Source organism: Protomyctophum bolini, assembly GCF_963924005.1.
Source record: "Protomyctophum bolini genome assembly, chromosome: 20".
NCBI lineage: Eukaryota > Metazoa > Chordata > Actinopteri > Myctophiformes > Myctophidae > Protomyctophum > Protomyctophum bolini.
This window is the reverse complement of record NC_137881.1, coordinates 16,457,340-16,477,356: the sequence shown is the minus strand read 5'-3', so window position 1 is coordinate 16,477,356 and position 20,017 is coordinate 16,457,340. Positions and strand designations below refer to the sequence as shown.

Sequence of the window (20,017 nt, the reverse complement as noted above, 5' to 3'; positions counted from 1 at the left end):
TTTTTAAACGGGACTTCTACTTGTACATTGCTTTATCGATGCTTTTGCTCAATTAAAAAAGAATAGTACTTTTTCCACCACTGGCCTATGGAACGGCATGGGGCTAAATTGCCACCTACAGTATAAGACTTCAGCCAGGTAGTTAGCTCAGAAAGCTAAGGTGAAGGGTACGGCCAATGGAGAAATGGTTCACCCTACAACAGGAGCCTATATGAACCATGAACACCATTGAGGGTGATGGGGTATATTGTACGTGATAACTTGGCATGATGCCTTGCGTGTAACTTAGTCCAGACCACAGCTGGCAGTGGGTTATACATACTTGAGTACAGGTGGCACTTTGCCAAAACTGTCTGTCTCATTCATGGGAAGCAGCCCGCGATTATGTCTGTCGTCCTGTCACCTGCAGAGGCCTTGAAAAGAGATACATCTGTTTATGAATCGCAAATGCAAATGTAGGTCACCCAGTGAACAAAATGACAACAATACACTTCCACAAAAGCCCTTTTTATAGTGCTTGCTGCTTGCATACTGCTAATCCACCCTGCCTAGAATTTAACCTGACTTTGAACATGAAAGCAGTTCTCAGCGTTTTCCGCTGTATCTTTGGTACAACGTTTTCATTACAAATGCATTTTTTACTTTGAACTTTCTGGGCCAGCCTAACCCAAACATAAATAACCTAAACAATCTCATGAAATCTTCTCTGTAATAAATTCTTCAGAACCACATAATGGTTGCTACCATGATTCGGCCCCCTAGTGGTGATAATTGGAATTGAGGATTTTGTTCAACCATGATGATTTTGTTCACCATGATAAACAAGGTCACTCTGTCATAATTAGACCTCCCAGTATTAGGATGTTGATACTGTATTCATTCATCAGCCAACACTCCCCACTGACAGGTAGGCCTAGTTGGGAAGCCGTGGATATGCACGGCTTGGGATATCCGTGGATAGGCTATACACGGACACGGCTTAGCAAGCCGTGGATATACACGGCTTGGGATATCCGTGGATCTACAAGCTCCAAGTATTTCGTACACATGCAGCGTGTTGTGAGCTTGCAGATCGTCGGTGCCCCACTCACCATGAATGAGGTCCTCCTCACACAAGTATAGGTAAAACATTGCCAGTGCTCAGCACAATGGCCCGAAATTGAGATTTTACTTGTGCGATATTCAGATAATCTTCAACCGATTATTATAATTCGAAGTGGTATATATTCTGTGAAGTTTATATTTTCATTGGGTGTACAAGTCAAGTCAACCACTGCACACCATATGACATTTGATATAGAAACAAATTCAGCAACAACCATGTTCAGTGATTTACTAGTGTAATGAGTGATTGTGCATTTGAAAATGGTAACAAAAAACTTTCCAGTCACACCTATACAGCAAAACAATGTCACGTTTCTCAAAAAAAATAAAAAAAATAAAAAGATTGTAAATGTGTGTGTGTGTGTGTGTGTGTGTGTGTGTGTGTGTGTGTGCGCGTGTGCGTGTGTGTGTGTGTGTGTGCGCGTGCGTGCGTGTATTTTCATGGACCAAAACATTCAGTTTGGTTTGGGGTGACATATACTGTAGGCCTATGAAATGTAATCCTTTCAGTAGGCCTATGAAATGTAATCCTTTCAGTAGGCCTATGAAATGTAATCCTTTCAGTAGGCCTATGAAATGTAATCCTTTCAGTAGGCCTAGTACAGGAAAAATAATGAAGAAAGTTGGGAAAAAAGATTAAAGTGGTTCCTGTATTTTAAATACATACATTCCTCTGCATCAGTGTTCATGTTCATAGTGAATGTAGTATCTCAATTAAATATTTGGTTAAAAAAAGGATACAGAGAGAACAAATTAATCAGTGCATACAGAACTAATTCCATAACCATTTGAATATCTTCTACTCTGTTGACGATGGCAGTTTGTGGAAAGATTCAACTTGATCATTATAGGAGCAGCGGAGAATAGTAAAGGCTTCCTTTCAAAGACAAACAAGCAAAACAAATCATTTAGACACATAAACCAAATAGAAAAACATACAGTATACTCCTGTGAGGGTCTATCATCTCCCTCTTGTGGTGAAGCTTGGCTACTGCCGATATCAAAACAACAAAATGAATAATAATTGTCATTGAGGCCTACAGAAAACTGTGATATTAACATAACAATGATTAATTACATCAGACTGAAATACATTTGTTGATCTGGAACAGAGTTCACTGTACAAGAAATCTGCATTGTAGCCCAAAATGTAGGGAAAAAAAAGGTTAGGCTTGTCTCAGTATACTGGAACAAATAAAGGGGGATGTATACATAGTTATTAATATAGATCTCATGTATCAAGTCATTTCTTGGTTCACAGGATTAAACAAAAATACAAAAAAATAAAAGATTTCAATAGTACATTTCTACAGTAATGGTCCATTTCATCCTCTGGTAAACTGATCAGATCTACTGCAATGATATTTTACACACAAAGGACCTATTTATAAACCTTTTATTTTTTTCCTTCCCAACACATCTTAATAAACAACATTGTTTGCTTCAGTGCTCTCTTATCCTGAAATGTTAGATATATACACCTATACCCTTGTAGTCTAGTTTGCTAATTTGTTCCAGTCGGTTGTTGTTTATCACAGCCTACATAGTGCAACTGGAACTGAATTGAATGAACATGCTGGACAAATTTTGTTCTACCTCTTTCAGCGTACATATAATCATACACAAACCTCCCATCGAACCTTCTATCTATCTAGCTCTCAAATCCCCCCTCCCCATCCCCTTGTTGACTTCAAATTTAACTCGATGCAGAAGCTTTCTAAGTGAGTTACATCCAGGACCGCTGGTGTTTGGGATGGATTGGCATGTCTCATCCACTGGTCCGGGCTTGTCCTGCTCTGGGTTTTATCTGGCTGCAACTGAAAAACACGATAGACACATGATAAGGCCATTAAAACCTTTTGAGCCCCAAACGGCTGTCCATCTCATGAACAGCTCTCAGCGGGTAAATGGGGCTGGTCAAGGTCTCAGGTTCCAACTCCGATATTTTAGATTTTCCCTCCCGGACCCCCGTGGGGTTTAAGAGGTTTAAGAGATTCACATTTAGGCTTTCTAAAAACGAAATAAAAGTTCCTACATTTATATGGGAGTCTATGTTCATTTGCATCATTTCCTCAACTCAACAGCAGATGGCAATGCTGCTACAGTACCTATGAGTGAGGAGACAGGAGAAAGGTAGCATTCTCTCAAGGTTTACAAGTTAGTTTTCAAATAGTGAGGTTCAAGGACCCTCAGGGTTTCTTGAGTGTGTTCCAAATGGACCGTTACAGGTTGGTAACTTTGAAATGCAGGTTTTGGTACTGAACTGTACCAACCAGCGGTCATCATTGTGTGCTCAGCTGAGAACTGGTACTCAGCGGTGCCAGATAGGGCTTTAAGCAACTAGTCGACTATTCAACTAGTCGACTAGTAGACCTTGTTGGTACTAGTTGACTAGTTGATAAGAAAAAAAAACGTTTTTGTAGGCCTCAAGATCAGCTAGCTTATAGTTATAGTCACCAACATACAGTTTTTAAATGTACAAATATTATTATTTTTAACATAATAGGTAGGCCACTAGGACTAGTTAAACAACTAGTCGACTAGTAAACTAGGCAAGTAAAAATCACTAGAAGTGAAAGCCCCAGTGAATAGATTGTGTAATGTATGTGACCTAAATGATGTTGAAAATGAATTTCATTTTGTACACTGTATGATGATTTGAGGGTTCCATTATTTGAGGCAATGCAACAACAAAAACCTGAACTATTCTGGGATGATGGTCAGAAGTTGAAGTGGCTATTTAATCATGACGTATTTAAGATGGCACAGTTTGTTTCTAGAGCCTGCAGTAGAAGACAATCTCTGCTCTTCAAGTAGGTCCATGTTCGGTCTCCTGTTAGGCTGTTACAGGCCCAATTAATGGTATCTTTTATTTTATGGTATTTTATTTTATGTTGTATATTATGTAATCTGCCATGTAAGAACCTTGGGTGTATTCGTTAGTTTAGTATTCACTAGATCATTGTTTGCGAACTGTCGTGTCGGTTTATTGTCATTTATCATCATTGTTTATGTTGTTTAAAGCGAAATTAAAGCGTTTGAGAGCCACTGCCAGAGAGCATTTGGATGTGTCTGTTGTGGGACAGATGGTGATTGGTGACTCGTGGTCACATGGGTCATGTACTGTCTCCTGAACAGTAACACAGATTGCCAATAGATTTATTTAATAGATGTAATATTATTAGGCCATGATGTAGTGCAAAGTCCAAGAAGGAATAACACTATTTGGGGTGACAACCGAACAGAGACCAGGCATGTAGCTATCTTCCTGCCTGGTATTGCCAAAATGGAAAGTGATTAAAAGAAAAATACAAATAAATAGGTTTGCCAGATTGCAATGACCAAAACAGCTTTTTCTTTTGTAAAATTCCTAAAACTTGACTCAGTTTTCCTCTCGTGGTGCAATCAAGTAATCTAGACAATGACATGCTTAAGTATTAACAGAGGAAACATGGTGTAATTGAATGGTTCTTTTGGGTGGGGTGAAAAGGTTGTGAGTAAATTTACCAAACCACATACAAATTACACAGTCCCACAAATATTTACGCTTCATGGACATAAAACACACACACACACACACACACACACACACACACACACACACACACACACACACACACAGTGTCTGGACTACACTGACATTTGCCGGCCTACACAATAGCTCCCGTCCCAAATAATCTGTGTGTTTACGAGGAAGTCCCTATCTTTCTGCCCCTGCTGGTCGTTCAAGGGTGGGGCGCAAAATCACAGGAAACACCTTCCCTCACCCAGCCAGCGTGCAGCCCAAAAGCCCATTACGGGACACGTACAATGAGATATTAAAAGCTCCCGAACTTCCCTGGAATAATTGCAAATGTATGCCTGATGAAGCAGCAGTGCTTATTAACCCCCTTGAGCATAGCATGAAACCCCTCGAGTATATCTGACTGAACTAACTGACTAAACTAAATGATGTGGTGACTTATGATGAGGCCTCAATGTTGCAAAATCAATTCAACCCACAAATTAACTATTGCAATGTTATTTCTCTGATGATGTTATTAGTGTATAAATCATATCTTTCAAAAATGTTAACCACATAAACTCTAGTGTCCCTATCCCTATATTCTGGGTCAAACACAAATAACAGATCTACAGTACACACTCTCACAACATGTTGCAATGCGATGAGTTGTGAGCTCGTATAGGTTTTCTGCAAAGATATTTGGTATAGAGCGGAAAAGTGACTGCGGTATAGACCCCTGGGTGATTCCTAGTCAATTCATTATTTTGGGTTTCAATAAAAGAAAAAGTCATCGGAATCTCATTTTGAACATTGTTGTTGTATTGAATGGGAAGCAATGTAAATGTTTACCATTCTCTTCTCCTCCTGACGATTTCACCCCCAGAAGCATTACTCCATCTTTGGTGCTCTCAGGTCTGCTTTGGAAAGATGCACTGCACAGAATCAAAGGACACAAATTAATACATTGTAATTTAGCACTGCACATTGTAATTTAGTATGTAGAAATGCTAAATAACTTCACTTGACACTGAACAAACCAATCTCTTAAAAATTCAGACATACTCACTTTTCAGTGCCATTATCAATGGTCTCTGTTGGACACACAAGGGGACATTTGTAAACCCAAGTGCCTTTATTTATCTTTGCAAGGTTATTTCATTCTTATATGAATAAATCATAGATTAAAATTGATATTAAAGTTTGTAGAAGGGGGGTCCCACCGGACAAGCTTCAAGCACACTCTCGCAAGGATTCATTTAAAAAGCCTTTATTGCTAGCAATAAAAACAGCTGTAGCAGCTGTTTTTAAAAACAATTAAAAGCCACCAAATGCCGACCGGTTTCGACAATCACGTCTTCTTCAGGGCGTGGCTAGTATAGAGCTTGCTCTATAAAGCCTCTATTAAAGTTGAATGTAGCAGTGTTGATCAAGGCCCGCCAAAATACATTTCAGTCGACAAAATCAACTGTAGATTTAGTCGACTAAAATCTTATGATTTCACATTTCAGATCACTAAAATATGAAACTAAATTAAGTTTTATGCCAAAGACTATGACTAAACTAAAATCAAAAGTTGCTGCCAAAATCGACACTGGAATGTGCTGTAGTTATAACTTATAATGACACTTTAGCCTGGAAACCAGACAAATCTGCCAGTTCAAAAACATAATGCCATGTCAGGCTAATGAGCCATATACATCTCAAGTCACCTCAGGCAACAATAAATCTAATTACTATACCCTAGTCCGGCAGCCTTCTTTTGTTTAAAATGGGACATTTGGTATGGTTTTTGTATTGGCCTAAAATATTGTCTATAGACTATATACATACATTCATGAATCCACTTGCTGGCCGGCTGTCGGTATTGAGCAATTTGTTTTATATGGGTTTATATGTGATCCTACCACTAACATCCTATATATAAGGCAAGATTTTCAAATTTTCATTATGCTTTATGTGACATGTCAAACTAGGGGGTTTTCGTGATTCTGAATCCATTCCAATTAGTTTTGCACAAAAAAAACACTCCTTGGCCTTAAAACAAATTGCTCAATACCGACAAGCCGGTCAGAAAGTGGATTCATGAATGTATATGTGTATATTTAGGCCAATAAAAAAGACTATATACCAAAATGTCCCACCCCACAAGCCCGGCTGCCGGACAGTGTTGTTTTTAAACAACACTGTTGATCTACAGTTGATTTAGTCGACTAAAATGTATCTTGATTGATTGATTTTAAACCTGCTGAAAATAGCAGATCTACAAGCTCACAACACGACGCGTTGTGAGCTTGTAGATCGGCTATTTTCAGCATGCAACCAAGTGTAAAATGACTTATAGTGTAGTCTCTTGTCCACTAGTCCCTTCCTAACATTTTAGTCTAGATTTTAGTCTAGATATTGTTGACGAAATTGTCAGTATATTTAGTCTTAGTTTTAGTCATCAAAGCTTAGTTTCCATGCAGTTTTCGTCAGTGAAAAAAGGTAGTCGACCGACATTTTTCATCTTCTTTTTAGTCAACGAAAACAATACTGCTGCTGAACTACCATATAGTGTCCATTCATAAGACCCTTACCTGTGTGGTCAGGGTTAGGGTTAAGGTTAGAACTACCATAGTGTCCATTCATAAGACCCTTACCTGTGTGGTCAGGGTTAGGGTTAAGGTTAGAACTACCATAGTGTCCATTCATAAGACCCTTACCTGTGTGGTCAGGGTTAGGGTTAAGGTTAGAACTACCATATAGTGTCCATTCATAAGACCCTTACCTGTGTGGTCAGGGTTAGGGTTAAGGTTAGAACTACCATAGTGTCCATTCATAAGACCCTTACCTGTGTGGTCAGGGTTAGGGTTAAGGTTAGAACTACCATAGTGTCCATTCATAAGACCCTTACCTGTGTGGTCAGGGTTAGGGTTAAGGTTAGAACTACCATAGTGTCCATTCATAAGACCCTTACCTGTGTGGTTAGGGTTAAGGTTAGAACTACCATAGTGTCCATTCATAAGACCCTTACCTGTGTGGTCAGGGTTAGGGTTAAGGTTAGAACTACCATAGTGTCCATTCATAAGACCCTTACCTGTGTGGTTAGGGTTAAGGTTAGAACTACCATATAGTGTCCATTCATAAGACCCTTACCTGTGTGGTCAGGGTTAGGGTTAAGGTTAGAACTACCATAGTGTCCATTCATAAGACCCTTACCTGTGTGGTCAGGGTTAGGGTTAAGGTTAGAACTACCATATAGTGTCCATTCATAAGACCCTTACCTGTGTGGTCAGGGTTAGGGTTAAGGTTAGAACTACCATAGTGTCCATTCATAACTTAAGACCCTTACCTGTGTGGTCAGGGTTAGGGTTAAGGTTAGAACTACCATAGTGTCCATTCATAACTTAAGACCCTTACCTGTGTGGTCGTGGACCTTCATGCATTTGAATTTGAAAATGAAGACGAGAGCGGCCACGGCCACGCCCAGGACTGGAAGAAGAATCCACAGGAGCCTTCTGTCTGTGTGTAGATAATGACATGAGATATTTATTTTTATATATTTGTTTTCCTGAGAAACTAAATGACCTGGGGACCAGTGGTGGAAAAAGTATGTTTTACTTAAGTAAAAGTACCAATACTGCAATTTAGAACTACTTCGTTACAAGTAAAAGTACGGAATTGAAAATGTACTTGAGTAAAAAGTACTAAGGCCTCACTCACACCTTCACAACAGACCGATGTATGCTTGTTGTATACAAAGGGTGTGATACATCTTGCCCCAATGCATTTCCAATGGGAGTCACATGGTTTGACACAACATTTGTGTTGTATGAGGGGGAGGGGGGCAGTCGAAACACAGCCAAAAGCCATACAACAGCTTGTAGTCCAAAATGTTGTATCAAACCATGTGACTTCCATTGGAAATGCATAGGGGCGGCCAAGACACTTACTTCTTGCTTACATCTAGCATGCATCAATGTTGTATTGAGTGGGATGCCTAGGCATGGGATACATAACAAGTGGACCCCAGGTTGATTCTTAGTCAGGGTGGTGGTCCCTGGTTTCACAATCACTTGACAACCCCTGCACTACGGCGTATACTTGAGGCAACCCATTCTGGGCGGGAATCCATTTTGGTGTTAGCATCATGTTATGCTTTTTCTATTTTTGAAAAATCGAAGAACGACTGACATAGAAACATAGCTTTTTCAGAAAACTGTCAGGATGTAGAATGTAGAATGATTTGTAGAATCGTCCTCAGGTCTAAATGGGTTAACCCATTTTGACCTGAGATCAGATTCTAAAAATGTCTTCTAAATGCTAACAGTTTTCTGAAAAACCCATTTCGTTCTCAAACATTTTCATGTCAAGGACCCCCAAGATTACGTGTCTGTAAGTGGCCGCCGACCCCCATCTGAAAATATGTTGTTCCACGGACCCGCCAGAAGCAAAGATTTTAGTTAAAAACTTTGGCTCTGAAAGAATATATATATTCAAAGATTTGCGCCACATTTTCACGATTTTTCAAAAATAGCAGACCTACGCGCTATGAGCTTGTAGATCTGCTATTTCTCAATAGCTAAAGTATAACATAATGCATATTACATCCCACGTTAGGGAGAAAATCAACGATGGGGAGGAGCAGGAGGAGAGATGAGCTTCACTGGCACAGGTGACCTCTTGGTACAATAGCAGTGGCAACACAGAAATATGTGGGTAGTGTTAATTGGAATAGCAACTACAGGACAAAAGCTGTAAGAATGAATGTAGGCTACTCTAAAATAATATTAAGATATACTATTAAGTGCAGAGATTTACCAACTGACACAATATCCTGTAGATGCCAAGCAGTTAAATGGGATTGGAATTTGTCGAGTAAAATTAGATAATTGTGTCGCTGTCAGTAGGAAATTTAACACCATTTATGTCTCTGTTAAAAATGTAAGAAACGCTTTGGACAATTATTCTGAACTCCATTGGACCCTCAAATATATATAAAGTCACAATACCAACTTTAATCAGGCAGTATCTCATTGTTTTAAAAATATAAGGTTTTCTTCCTGTCCTGACTATCTTATTGTTTTAAAAATATATAAAAATATAAAATATGTTTATTCAGTTAGGTGGTTTAATTCTTCCCGACAGCAGAGATATGCTGAATGCTTTTCTGAAACAGTTGAAGCAAAAATGGAGGTTCTAAATCCATGTAAATCCCAGGTTCATTCCTGTAGACCTTTTCATTTAATTACACAATCTTATATTTTAGATATTTTTATATTTAATATAAATCAAATAATCTACCAAACCAACAAAGCACACTGATGTTAAAAAAACCCACACACGCACGCACGCACGCACGCACGCACGCACGCACGCACGCACGCACGCACGCACGTGGATATCTTCTTACCTGATTTGGTAGATTCTTGTTCCTTTGGGCTGCCACTCTGTGGACCTAAATGATCCAAATGTTTTCTTTAAGATTGATTTAGATTCAATTGATGAGTCATGATTAGCAATCAATTTTTGTGAATGTGATTATCCACAACTTACCAACATCGTTTCCTTGAGGACTTTGGGTTGCTTTATCCGTCTTATCTGCAAATATAGATACACAGTTTATACTTTATGTTGTTATGTGGACATTCTGTGTGTGTGTGTGTGTGGGGGGGGGGCATTCTTGTAAACTGAAGGCTTTATTGGATTACGTTGCGACCATCAAGTGTCCTTCCTCGGGTGGCACCTGAGGAAGGACACTCTGGTCGAAATGTTGTAACCGTTTGCACATTAAACTTTACTCCGAGCAGCAGCTGCCTGTGCGGACTTCCTTTTATTTTAATGTTGCAGAACAGTTGAGCAGTTGAAACCATCTAAAAGTCCATCATTTATTCTGACCCCTCCCCGAAAAGGCCTATATATCTGTCCTGACCCTTTATCCATAATTTATACATTATGGATAAATATTGTGGACTTAGATGGTATTTTGTCTCAACTGCTTCATTTGTTTGTATCTGTCGTGCAGGGACGTGCAGAGAGTGTTACAGGGCACTTTTGGCCCAAAATAGCGAGTAACAGTTTTAGACATTAGGAGGTTTACACCCAGACAGAGACTTTTAAATTTAGATTATGAAGTGCCATAAAAAGCACATTCCATATTGTCATTTTAACAAATACAATTTCTATTTTTGGCCCTCTCATCTAACTACACTGTATAACAGTTAAAGAAGACAAAAAAAAGTTATAGTAGGTCTTCTTGAAACGTACCTGTACCTTCTGCCGGCATGCTTGCACCTGGAGAACATCAGTAATTAATAGTTAATGTTTATAGAGATATATACAGTAATTTATATTTTATATCCAAGCAAACACATTTGTTTAGAGGTTAAGGTTCACTCACTGCTATTTAACAATGCTTTAGTTGAGTTTGATACTATAGTAAGATACATACCTTTGTCTGGAATAGCTGTTGGATTGTTGCTCGGACCAGACTCTGATATCATTAAAATGAATGAATAAATATTAAATAAGTAAGTTGATAAAATGAATAGAACATGCCATGCATACAATTTCCAACGAACGTGTCGTTATATCTAATTTTACAACAATCATACTGGTTCACTTCAGAAACCCTGTGCAGTCTGCACAGAAGAATCTGGACCGCGGGAAAGCATCTGTGTCATATCGTGCCGTGCTGCGAACTTGTGAATTTGTTTAAGACAAATCTTCCAAATATATATATAACAATTTGGGGTTCCTTGGCACGAAAAAGTGTGAGAACTACTGATATAGAAGGCATTTGTAGAATCGGCCTCAGGTCATAAATGAATGGGTTGAAACACCTTGATATACAAGCTCACAGAACACACACACAACAATACACAACAATACACGACATGACAAGAAAGACAACATTTTCCCATGGCGCCAGTCACACTGATTTACAAAAATATTTATATAAATTATTTTAAGCCTGGAATCAAGCCATCCAGAATCCTGGTGAATCATGATTAATATTTTCACAGAATCAAAGGTTTTATGCAAGTCATGAATCAACAGGATCCTGGATGTCTTGATTCTAGCTTTAAAATAATTGATATGAATATTTTTGTAAATCTCTATGGGGAAAATTAAGTGGTGCGAGAAAACCATGCCCACTGCTATGCCCTATAGACTGGCATCCCTATAGACCCATGGCGTCGCAATGGGACACATTGTGAGCAAGCGTAGAAAATAATTTAGAAATGATTTGGACATTTTTTAAGTGGTTAATTCCGAAAGTGACCCGCAATAAAGTGTTAAATGTAGCTGAACTGAAATTGTGTGTGGCTGATTTGTGCTTCCCTCCTATATTGTTTACCTGCTGTACCATCTGTCTCATGTAAATTAATAAAATAATATGAAACCTACTGTATTCATGGTAAATTAGCTCTCACCTGACTGGTTGTTATTGCTGGTTTCCGAGGAGTTGTCGACCTTTGGAAGACTCTCATCCTCGGAGACAGTTGTGGTTATGTTTTCACTTTCAGTGTCTATTGCTGATATCACACAGGATGGACAGATTTAATTATTAATGTGAGCAAGAATATCAACTATAAAATGCACAGTTCATTTTAATGGAGCAGAGAGACTCACTTTCGTTGCCTTTGGTTGGAGCACGTGGGTGAACTTCAGCAGGTGCTGTTGTCGTTATTGATTTTGGGGTTAATTGTGGTGGCGCTGTCGCTAATGCCTCTGATTTTTTGACTGTCGTTGCGGAATCCTGGGCAGGAGGCAAAGTTGCCTGTATGGCAGCATTGCTATCTGGAACTGGAAGAAAGAATAAATAAAAACAAGACCAAGAGCAAATATTTGTTTCATTTTTTTTTCAGTGTACAGTACAGTAACAAATAATATAGTAAATATAGTAAATATAGTGAATCTGTCACATAGTGACAGATTTACGAATAGGCCTGTCATCTATGTGATTAGTGGTTACTACCGAATAACTAAGCAAGGGATACACAATACTGGATGCTTTATTAAAACCCAAAATGTACTGGTCTTAATCTTACATAACGCCTTCCTGAGAGACTTCGTTTCACCCCATCTTGTGCCAATTTACTTTGTATGCTGGTCCATTCTCAGTTCTCACTGCTAACTTGTACATTTGGTAGGGAGAGCACAGGCAATCACATCTCGCCCAATACAAGACATGATTCAAGGATGCTTTTTTCAAATTCAAGGATGCTTTTTTTTAAGTTCAAATAATCGAGATACAAGGTCTTTGAACCAACAGCCCAGATATTGTATGTAGCCTCAAACCATCCTCAACTTTTCACTTATTATGTCCTGTGCTGTTTGCCTTTGGGATTTTTCTGAAAGTGCTCTGACTTGCCTTTGCCTGTGGACGGCGATGTCATCAGAATCAAGATCTGGAACTATCCACTTAATAATTTCCATTGGCTGAAATGCATTTTCTTAAATGGATAGTTCCAGATATTGATTCTGATGACATCACTGTCCACAGGCAAATCAGAGCAGTTTTTGAGGCTAATTATCTGAATAATCTGAATAAACCCCAGACCACAGAAAATCTACTGAATGTCCAAAGTTCAGATTTTTTTGGGTGCAATTAGGTCAGAAAACAAAAAAAGAAGGAAAAAAAGAAAGACAGAAATGTCACCAGACCTTTATTCAACTGCCTAAATGTTTGATATGACTCTCAGTCTACAAACGATATAGACCCCCCCCCCACACACACACACACACACACACACACACACACACGTGAGTGAGTGGGGGCCCTGTGGGCCAGAGTCTACACAACATGTACATGTTTTGGACACTCACTGATATCATTGTCATCTGCTGTCTTTACTGTGACCACAGGACCAGGGGTGGGGGGGTTAGTTGGTCCAGTGGGTGGAGCTGCAGTTTCTGTGGATTCAGAGCACACACACACACACACACACACACACACACACACACACGATGAACCCTGGTAAAGAGTAGAGGTAATAAGACCTCTGAGGTCTTCATATATCTAATAACACAATACGCCTACAGCTAAATGTCACTGAGTCAAAGTGTATATACGTTCAGTATCAGCGGAGACTGACATTTACACTTTTAAAGGGATCGTGACATTAAAAAAACGTTTTTTGTAATTATTCTTTTTTATTTAATTTATTTTAGCTCAATTGCACCCAAAAAACTGAACTTTTATAACATTCAGTAGATTTTCCAGCTCAAACAAGTGCTCTGATTTGCCTGTGGACTGTGAGGTAAGAGTCCACAAATCCCATAATATGTCACTGTTGAGGGATTTTGCAGCTCAAAAGGCTTCAGAACACACAGAGAAAACCCCAGAATCCACTGAATGTTCAAAGTTCAGGTTGTATGGGTTTAATTGAGGTCATATTAAAACCTAAAAGAAAAACGAAAAATGAAAATGAATGTCATGAAACCTTGAAGGTCCTTTAACCACTTTCAACCTGGTGGCGAGGTGGACCTATCTTGCAACTAGGCTAGGTGAACTTTGTTCTTTTAAATAATAGATCTACAAGCTCAGAGCACCTTACCTTACAATGAAATGTGATAATGATAATAATTGTCTAATGTCATAGCTTTAGTTGTAGAAGCAAAATACAGAAGAAAAACAGAAGAAATAATCTACTCTATTTAACTAGATCATGCATTTCAGTGCCCACAATTACTCCTGTAATTTAGTTCTGAAAAGGTAAAATCGGTCTCACAGAATGGCCACCCAGTTACATAAACTGTATGGGAGGCCAGTTACATACACCCCTCCAATTGTATTTATTAATTTATTTATACAAAATAAATGCAATCCCCAGGGGTTACGTTTAAAAAGTGTACAAATATATCAATTATTTTCCAAATGAAATGATGGTTTCCTGTGTGGCTGATAAATAAGAAACCTTTGTCCTTTCCCCCTATACTGATTTATCAGATGCCTGAGGAAGGTCCTTGACCGGAACGATGCCTTTTTTAATAATTAATGGTGTAATGGTATTTTTAGTACCAGCAATTTAATTTAATTTTTAATTTCACTCCTATACGCTGTTATGAAATATGAAAGCTCTCACTTGACTGATCGCTGTTGCTGCTTTCAGACTTGCTGGTCTCAACAGACTTGCTGGTCTCAACAGAGTTGCCGGTCTCATCAGAGTTGCTGGTTCCATCGGTATCAGGCTTGGTCTCATCCTTAGAGTCTGGTGCGGGGGCTGATTCAGGCGTCTCATCTGATGAAACTGTCAAGCAACACAGCACAACACAGAGTAAGCTGTTTCCACACTTAAGCGCCTAGGCGCGGCAGTTTTCCGCTCAGAGCAGGCATCTCTTCCTGGTTTTTAGACAGCTGGTGGATGGAAAAGAAGCTCCACCCACGCGGCTGAATGCCACGACGACCAGATTCCCAGAAACGCTTGCCCCCGCGGCATTACAACCAAATTGTCATGCATTAATGCATGACAATTTGGTTACATTTGTAAACTGTCAGAGTTACAGGGGACTTAAGTATCAATCATTTAGCCGGGAACCCAACCCCCTGGAACCGCGCCAACAACCCTTTTGTTAAGCTTTTGTTTAACAAAAGCTTCAAATGATGTTGCTTCAATGACAGGAGGTGGGGTGGAGTAAAAATAATAATAATTAAAAAAAAAAGTTAGAAACAAAATCTCTTGAGTTCAAGGTTCAGAGGTTAACCGATTACATGCCATAATTGTGTGGTGCACGGAGCCTCTGTCCACAGCGTCATCTCAAGATGTAAACGATGGTCAGTGCCGTGCACAGACATTTAGAGGGGCAGGTGCTCAGGTGAAAAAAGGGCACACACACACACACACACACACACACACACACACACACACACACACACACACACACACACACACACACACACACACGTGTGTATGTTAGTATTGCCACGTGGTTTACTGAAATATTTCCTCGTTTGATTGATACAAGGAATGTACAACAAATAAACATGGTTAGTCGTTATTATTGGCAAGAGATAAATTAACTTTGGCAAGAACATAAAATATTGAATATCCAACAACAATTGAAAGTGTTCAGTGAGAGTTCCATTGTCTGTAGTTGCTTCTTTGATGCACTGGCCAAAGCCAAGTTGTTTCATACTGTCTGGCCTATAGTGCCCTCCTTGTCCCTGAAGTCACACATGAGGGGCTTCAGTCCTGTGGAGCTTGATTTGTTGTTTGATGATTGGATTAAAATAGTAAATATAGTGGCCCTCTGGAGTGAGTGTGGAAATATAGTGGCCCTGTGGACTGAGTGTGGAAATATAGTGGCCCTCTGGAGTGACTGTGGAAATATAGTGGCGATCTAGAGCAGGGGTTCTCAACGTTTTTGGCTGGGGACCCCCAGAAATGCTTTGGCCATATGTCTCGCGACCCCCGCCCCGCCCCCCCAGAGTGCCGCGCTACGAGCTTGTAGGTCTGCTATTTTTAAATCGTGAAAATGTGGTGCAAATCTTTGAATACTGTATATATTCTTTCAGAGTGAACGTTTTAAATCAAATCTTTGCTTCTGGGGGAGTCCCTGGAACAACATGTTTTCAGATGGGGCTCGGCAGCCCATTACATATATTTTTTTGGGGGGGGTCCTTGAGATGAAAATGTTTGAGAACCACTGACATAGAAACATAGGGTTTTTCAGAAAACTGTCAGGATTTAGAAGACATTTGTAGAATCGTCCTCAGGTCTAAATGCCGTGAGCCATTAGCATCCCCATTCTGGGCAATAATAAGTCAACGTTTGGCAAAAATAGGTGAACATTCCCTGAAAATAGACGATCTGGATTGGATATTGACCCCCTGGGGGACAAAGGGTAAGTACATAATGTAGATTTGAATGATCAAACAAAGTATTTTTGTCTAACATGTAACATTTCCTCCGAATAATTTAATCACTTAAGATATGATGGGGTCCATTCATATATTCTTAGCGTGCCTGTTTTGTCATAGTTTGAAAGGTCATCGTCTGCTACAAAGGCAGGCATCCTCCCAAGTGTCACAGCGAGGATTAAAAGTCAAGATGGCGGTGGCGGTGGTGGTGGCGTCTCCGACACGTTTGAGGTGGATATCCTTTGGTGGGAGGCCAGACCAGTGTGAAGCTGCATCCTGTCCCAGACAGACTATTGTTGTCCCTTGACCCTTCCAGCTGAAAGGTGCAGGCCGGGATGTCCTGTCTTCACTGCTGTCAGTCGTTGATTTGGGAACCCTTTTCCACCCTCCAGTCACGCTCTTGAGAAAAGCCCCTCCACGAGAGTCAGCACATGAATCCATCATGTTACTTACACAAGACATACGATGCCGTCCTGAACCCTAGTTTATGCTTTTTGTCGCACGCCGGCGAACATAGCCAATCTTGTAGATCGGATATGTTCGTTGTGTGACACTGTCCTGCGGCGAAGTGTAAATCAGGCCCAGACTATGAGAAATGTCAAAGGACATTTCCTGTGGCCGGTCAGAAGTCGTGTGTGTGTGCACAGGCATGGAACGTTGAGCAGTGACACCAGCGGTTCTCTAATGCCTCGTCAGGATTGGGGGATTGTTCTAGGCTTGAATATAATGATGAAACTGGATTTTCCCTAGATCTTTCTCAACCCAAAATCATTAACGCCTCCTCTCCATGCCTCTTCGCCCGGGTTTAACTTTATTTTCCTTTCAAGACAATGACGGCTCAGACATTTTAAGTGCTGGCATTTTGGGGCTTGGGCTCCACCAGTGTGAGCACGGTGTGGGTGTTGCCTTCAGATGTTTACCGATGGGGAGTTGGGGACGTGTCACTTTGAGGACAATGATCTCTCTTCTCTGTGAGAGAGAGGGCAGTTTGGTTCCCACTGGTTATCTGCTACTTAGATCACCTATCTGGGCAGTGCAGAACAGTTTAAAGGTTCTTTTGGATGTGTGCCCGGTCTCGCGCAAGGAAAACAAACAATCAAGAGCCAAGTGCCAACCTCTTTTTTTCCCTTTCCTTCAACCAAGAAACAGAACTTATCTGTCCCTTGCCAGTGTTTTCACGTCTTAATTGACGCTCCCCTCTCGATTTCTTAGGGACATGCTTTGTTCTTTAACAGCCTGCTTTATTCTGTTTTTGAGAAGCATATGAATTTTTTATTCTAACCCAGTTTATTTAATGACTAGGGCGATCAGATTTAGACAGTACATGCACGCACGGTCGTGCACGCACAGTCTTATCTCTGCCAGGATAAACGGAAGTCCACTCTTTCAGTCTGGATGCCCTCAAGCTAATGTTCAAAGTGCCAGTGTCTGACTGGCACACACTATACTCCTCTGGGTAAAGGCATAATCTCTGCACATACCGAGACTAAATTAAACAAAATGAAAATAACAAAAAAAAGAAAGAAAGAAAGAAAAATAAAAAATAAATAAATGTGGAAGATGTATTCATTTTCCCCCCCACAGTTCTCAAAAGCTTAGTGACTGATTTTCTTGTAAAATGTATATCTTGCCAATAATGACATTATTATAACACCGGTAATTCATTGTATATGCTATATGACTAACCATGTTTAGTGAAATATTTATATTTAGTGAAATATTTCCTGAAAACACACGTCAATAATAAAGTACACACGCACACACACACACGCACACAAAATACCACACCATATGCCCAAAGACATGCACTAGCCCAATTCTAGTTCCATTTGCGGACTGAGCCTAAAATGTTGCTGATCCTGAGCTCAGAACATCAGTGGAAGCTGCAGCAGTACTGACTGAAAAAATAGTGTTACAGAATGATCAACGTGACAACATCAAAGGGTAGATGAAACCAGTGTTGATTTTGTCGATTAATACTATGATGAAAAATGTTCGGCGACAACCTTTTTTCTCTGACTAAAACCAAATGGAAACTAAATCAATACTATGAGCTGTGATGACTAAAACTAAACATATTGACAATTTCGTCAACAAATAAAAAAACTAGACTAGTCCCTGCCTAAAATGTTAGGAAGGGACTTGTGGACAAAAGATCAAATCATTTTACACTTGGTTGCATGCTGAAAATATTAGATCTACAAGCTCACAACATAGATCTGCTATATTCAGCAAGTTTAAAATCATTACGATGGCATCAAGGTCCGCCGGCTCGAACTAAATCAACTGTAGACTAATACTAAAAACATTCCAGGTGACTACAAATGAAAACTATTCAAGGGACAATGACTTAAAACGATAAAAATCAAAATGTGCTGTGAAAATCAACACTGGGTGGAATGGAACGGTGACCCCTACCTGTTGTGAGGACCAGGAACGAGGCTAGCAGAAGGAGGACAACAACCCTGATGGTCTCCATGGTGTTTCCACGTACGGCATGCACCGGTCTACTCCGTGTCGTCCTTGCTTCCACAGACCCAGAGCTGAGAGAGGCCAGTGGAAAAGGGCCCCGGCCCCCGGCCGTCGCTTGGATGCTTATTCTGGCACTTCCTCCAGATAAAGGAGGGGAGGAAATACACCAGCTTCCCTTCCTGCACGTTTTGGTAAAACAGTGCGTGTGTACGTGTGTAGAGATATTGAACCAAATTGACAGGAAGTCAGCTCTGAGGAGTGTGTTTGCGAGTAACAGCCAAACTCCTGGACTTTCGTGTTTTTTCCTGCCCTCGCGTTGCAGGGTCCGCACAGCACAGGGGGGTTTATCAGAGACCTGGAGGGACTGAGGGGTGGGCAGACTGGGCACTGAGCCGTGCATTGTTACACTTGAAAAAGGTGACAACTGTTTTGAAGGAGAGAAGGTTCTGGTGAAAGAAGAAGGAGGAAAAAAAGGGAAACTCCCGCAAGAATTCATTGTTATCATTAGCTGGGACAGGGTCATTTGTGGTCAGTGGTTTCATAAACAGCTAAACCTGGGCCTGGATTTTGAGAAATCCGTACTGTACAGAGTTGCCAAAATGGCAAAACATGAAAAAAAGAGTGATATTTGGGGAGTTTGGTTCGGGCAGTGTGTAGAAAACATATTTCTGGTGATCAGCCCTGGGAAATTAGCACCGGACACACACACACACACACACACACACACACACACACACACACACACACACACACACACACACACACACACACACACACACACACACACACACACACACACACACACACACACACACACACACACACACACACACACACACACACACACACACACACACACACACACACACACACACACACACACACACACACACACACACACATCACAAGAAATTCTTGAACACAAACAATAGTGGATGCGCAAACTTGGAAAACTCTATAGAAGTGCTGTCCTCGCCTTATTGTAGATACGCCACTGTCCTGAATCACAGTGGCATATCTACAATAAGGCGAGGACAGGTGTCCGCCTGTCCAAATCCATTTTCTGCCTGGCCACAATCCAGGACAAAAAC

At 40.3% G+C, this 20,017-nt stretch overlaps 1 protein-coding gene across 2 annotated transcripts; it reads right to left on the bottom strand.

The window, feature by feature from the left end:
• Positions 1 to 1,319: 1,319 nt before the first annotated feature.
• LOC308335108 (uncharacterized protein) lies at positions 1,320 to 19,216 on the bottom strand. Of its 2 annotated transcripts, XR_013965977.1 has the most exons (14): positions 18,873 to 19,216; positions 14,680 to 14,844; positions 13,421 to 13,507; positions 12,224 to 12,397; positions 12,025 to 12,126; positions 11,040 to 11,081; positions 10,856 to 10,882; positions 10,145 to 10,189; positions 10,002 to 10,046; positions 8,009 to 8,110; positions 5,676 to 5,700; positions 5,459 to 5,541; positions 1,701 to 2,921; positions 1,320 to 1,619 (listed from the first exon to the last, which is right to left on the bottom strand). XR_013965977.1 is itself a non-coding variant. In XM_080792094.1 (13 exons), exons 1-13 carry the CDS (start codon positions 18,931 to 18,933, stop codon positions 2,908 to 2,910), a joined length of 972 nt encoding a protein of 323 aa, XP_080648220.1. In that variant the 5' UTR covers positions 18,934 to 19,216; the 3' UTR covers positions 1,320 to 2,907. The 2 variants fall into 2 exon arrangements, 1 of the variants encoding a protein (XP_080648220.1); XM_080792094.1 differs by having other exon boundaries at positions 1,320 to 2,921.
• Between the last annotated feature and the right edge of the window lie 801 nt (positions 19,217 to 20,017).

Coding starts and splice junctions, on each gene's coding strand:
- LOC308335108 (XM_080792094.1), bottom strand. CDS start 18,933: ATGGAGACCATCAGGGTTGTTGTCCTCCTTCTGCTAGCCTCGTTCCTG. Junction 12,127..12,223: donor TCCAACCAAAGGCAACGAAA/GTGAGTCTCTCT, acceptor GTGTGATATCAG/CAATAGACACTGAAAGTGAA. Junction 10,047..10,144: donor TCCTCAAGGAAACGATGTTG/GTAAGTTGTGGA, acceptor TGGATCATTTAG/GTCCACAGAGTGGCAGCCCA.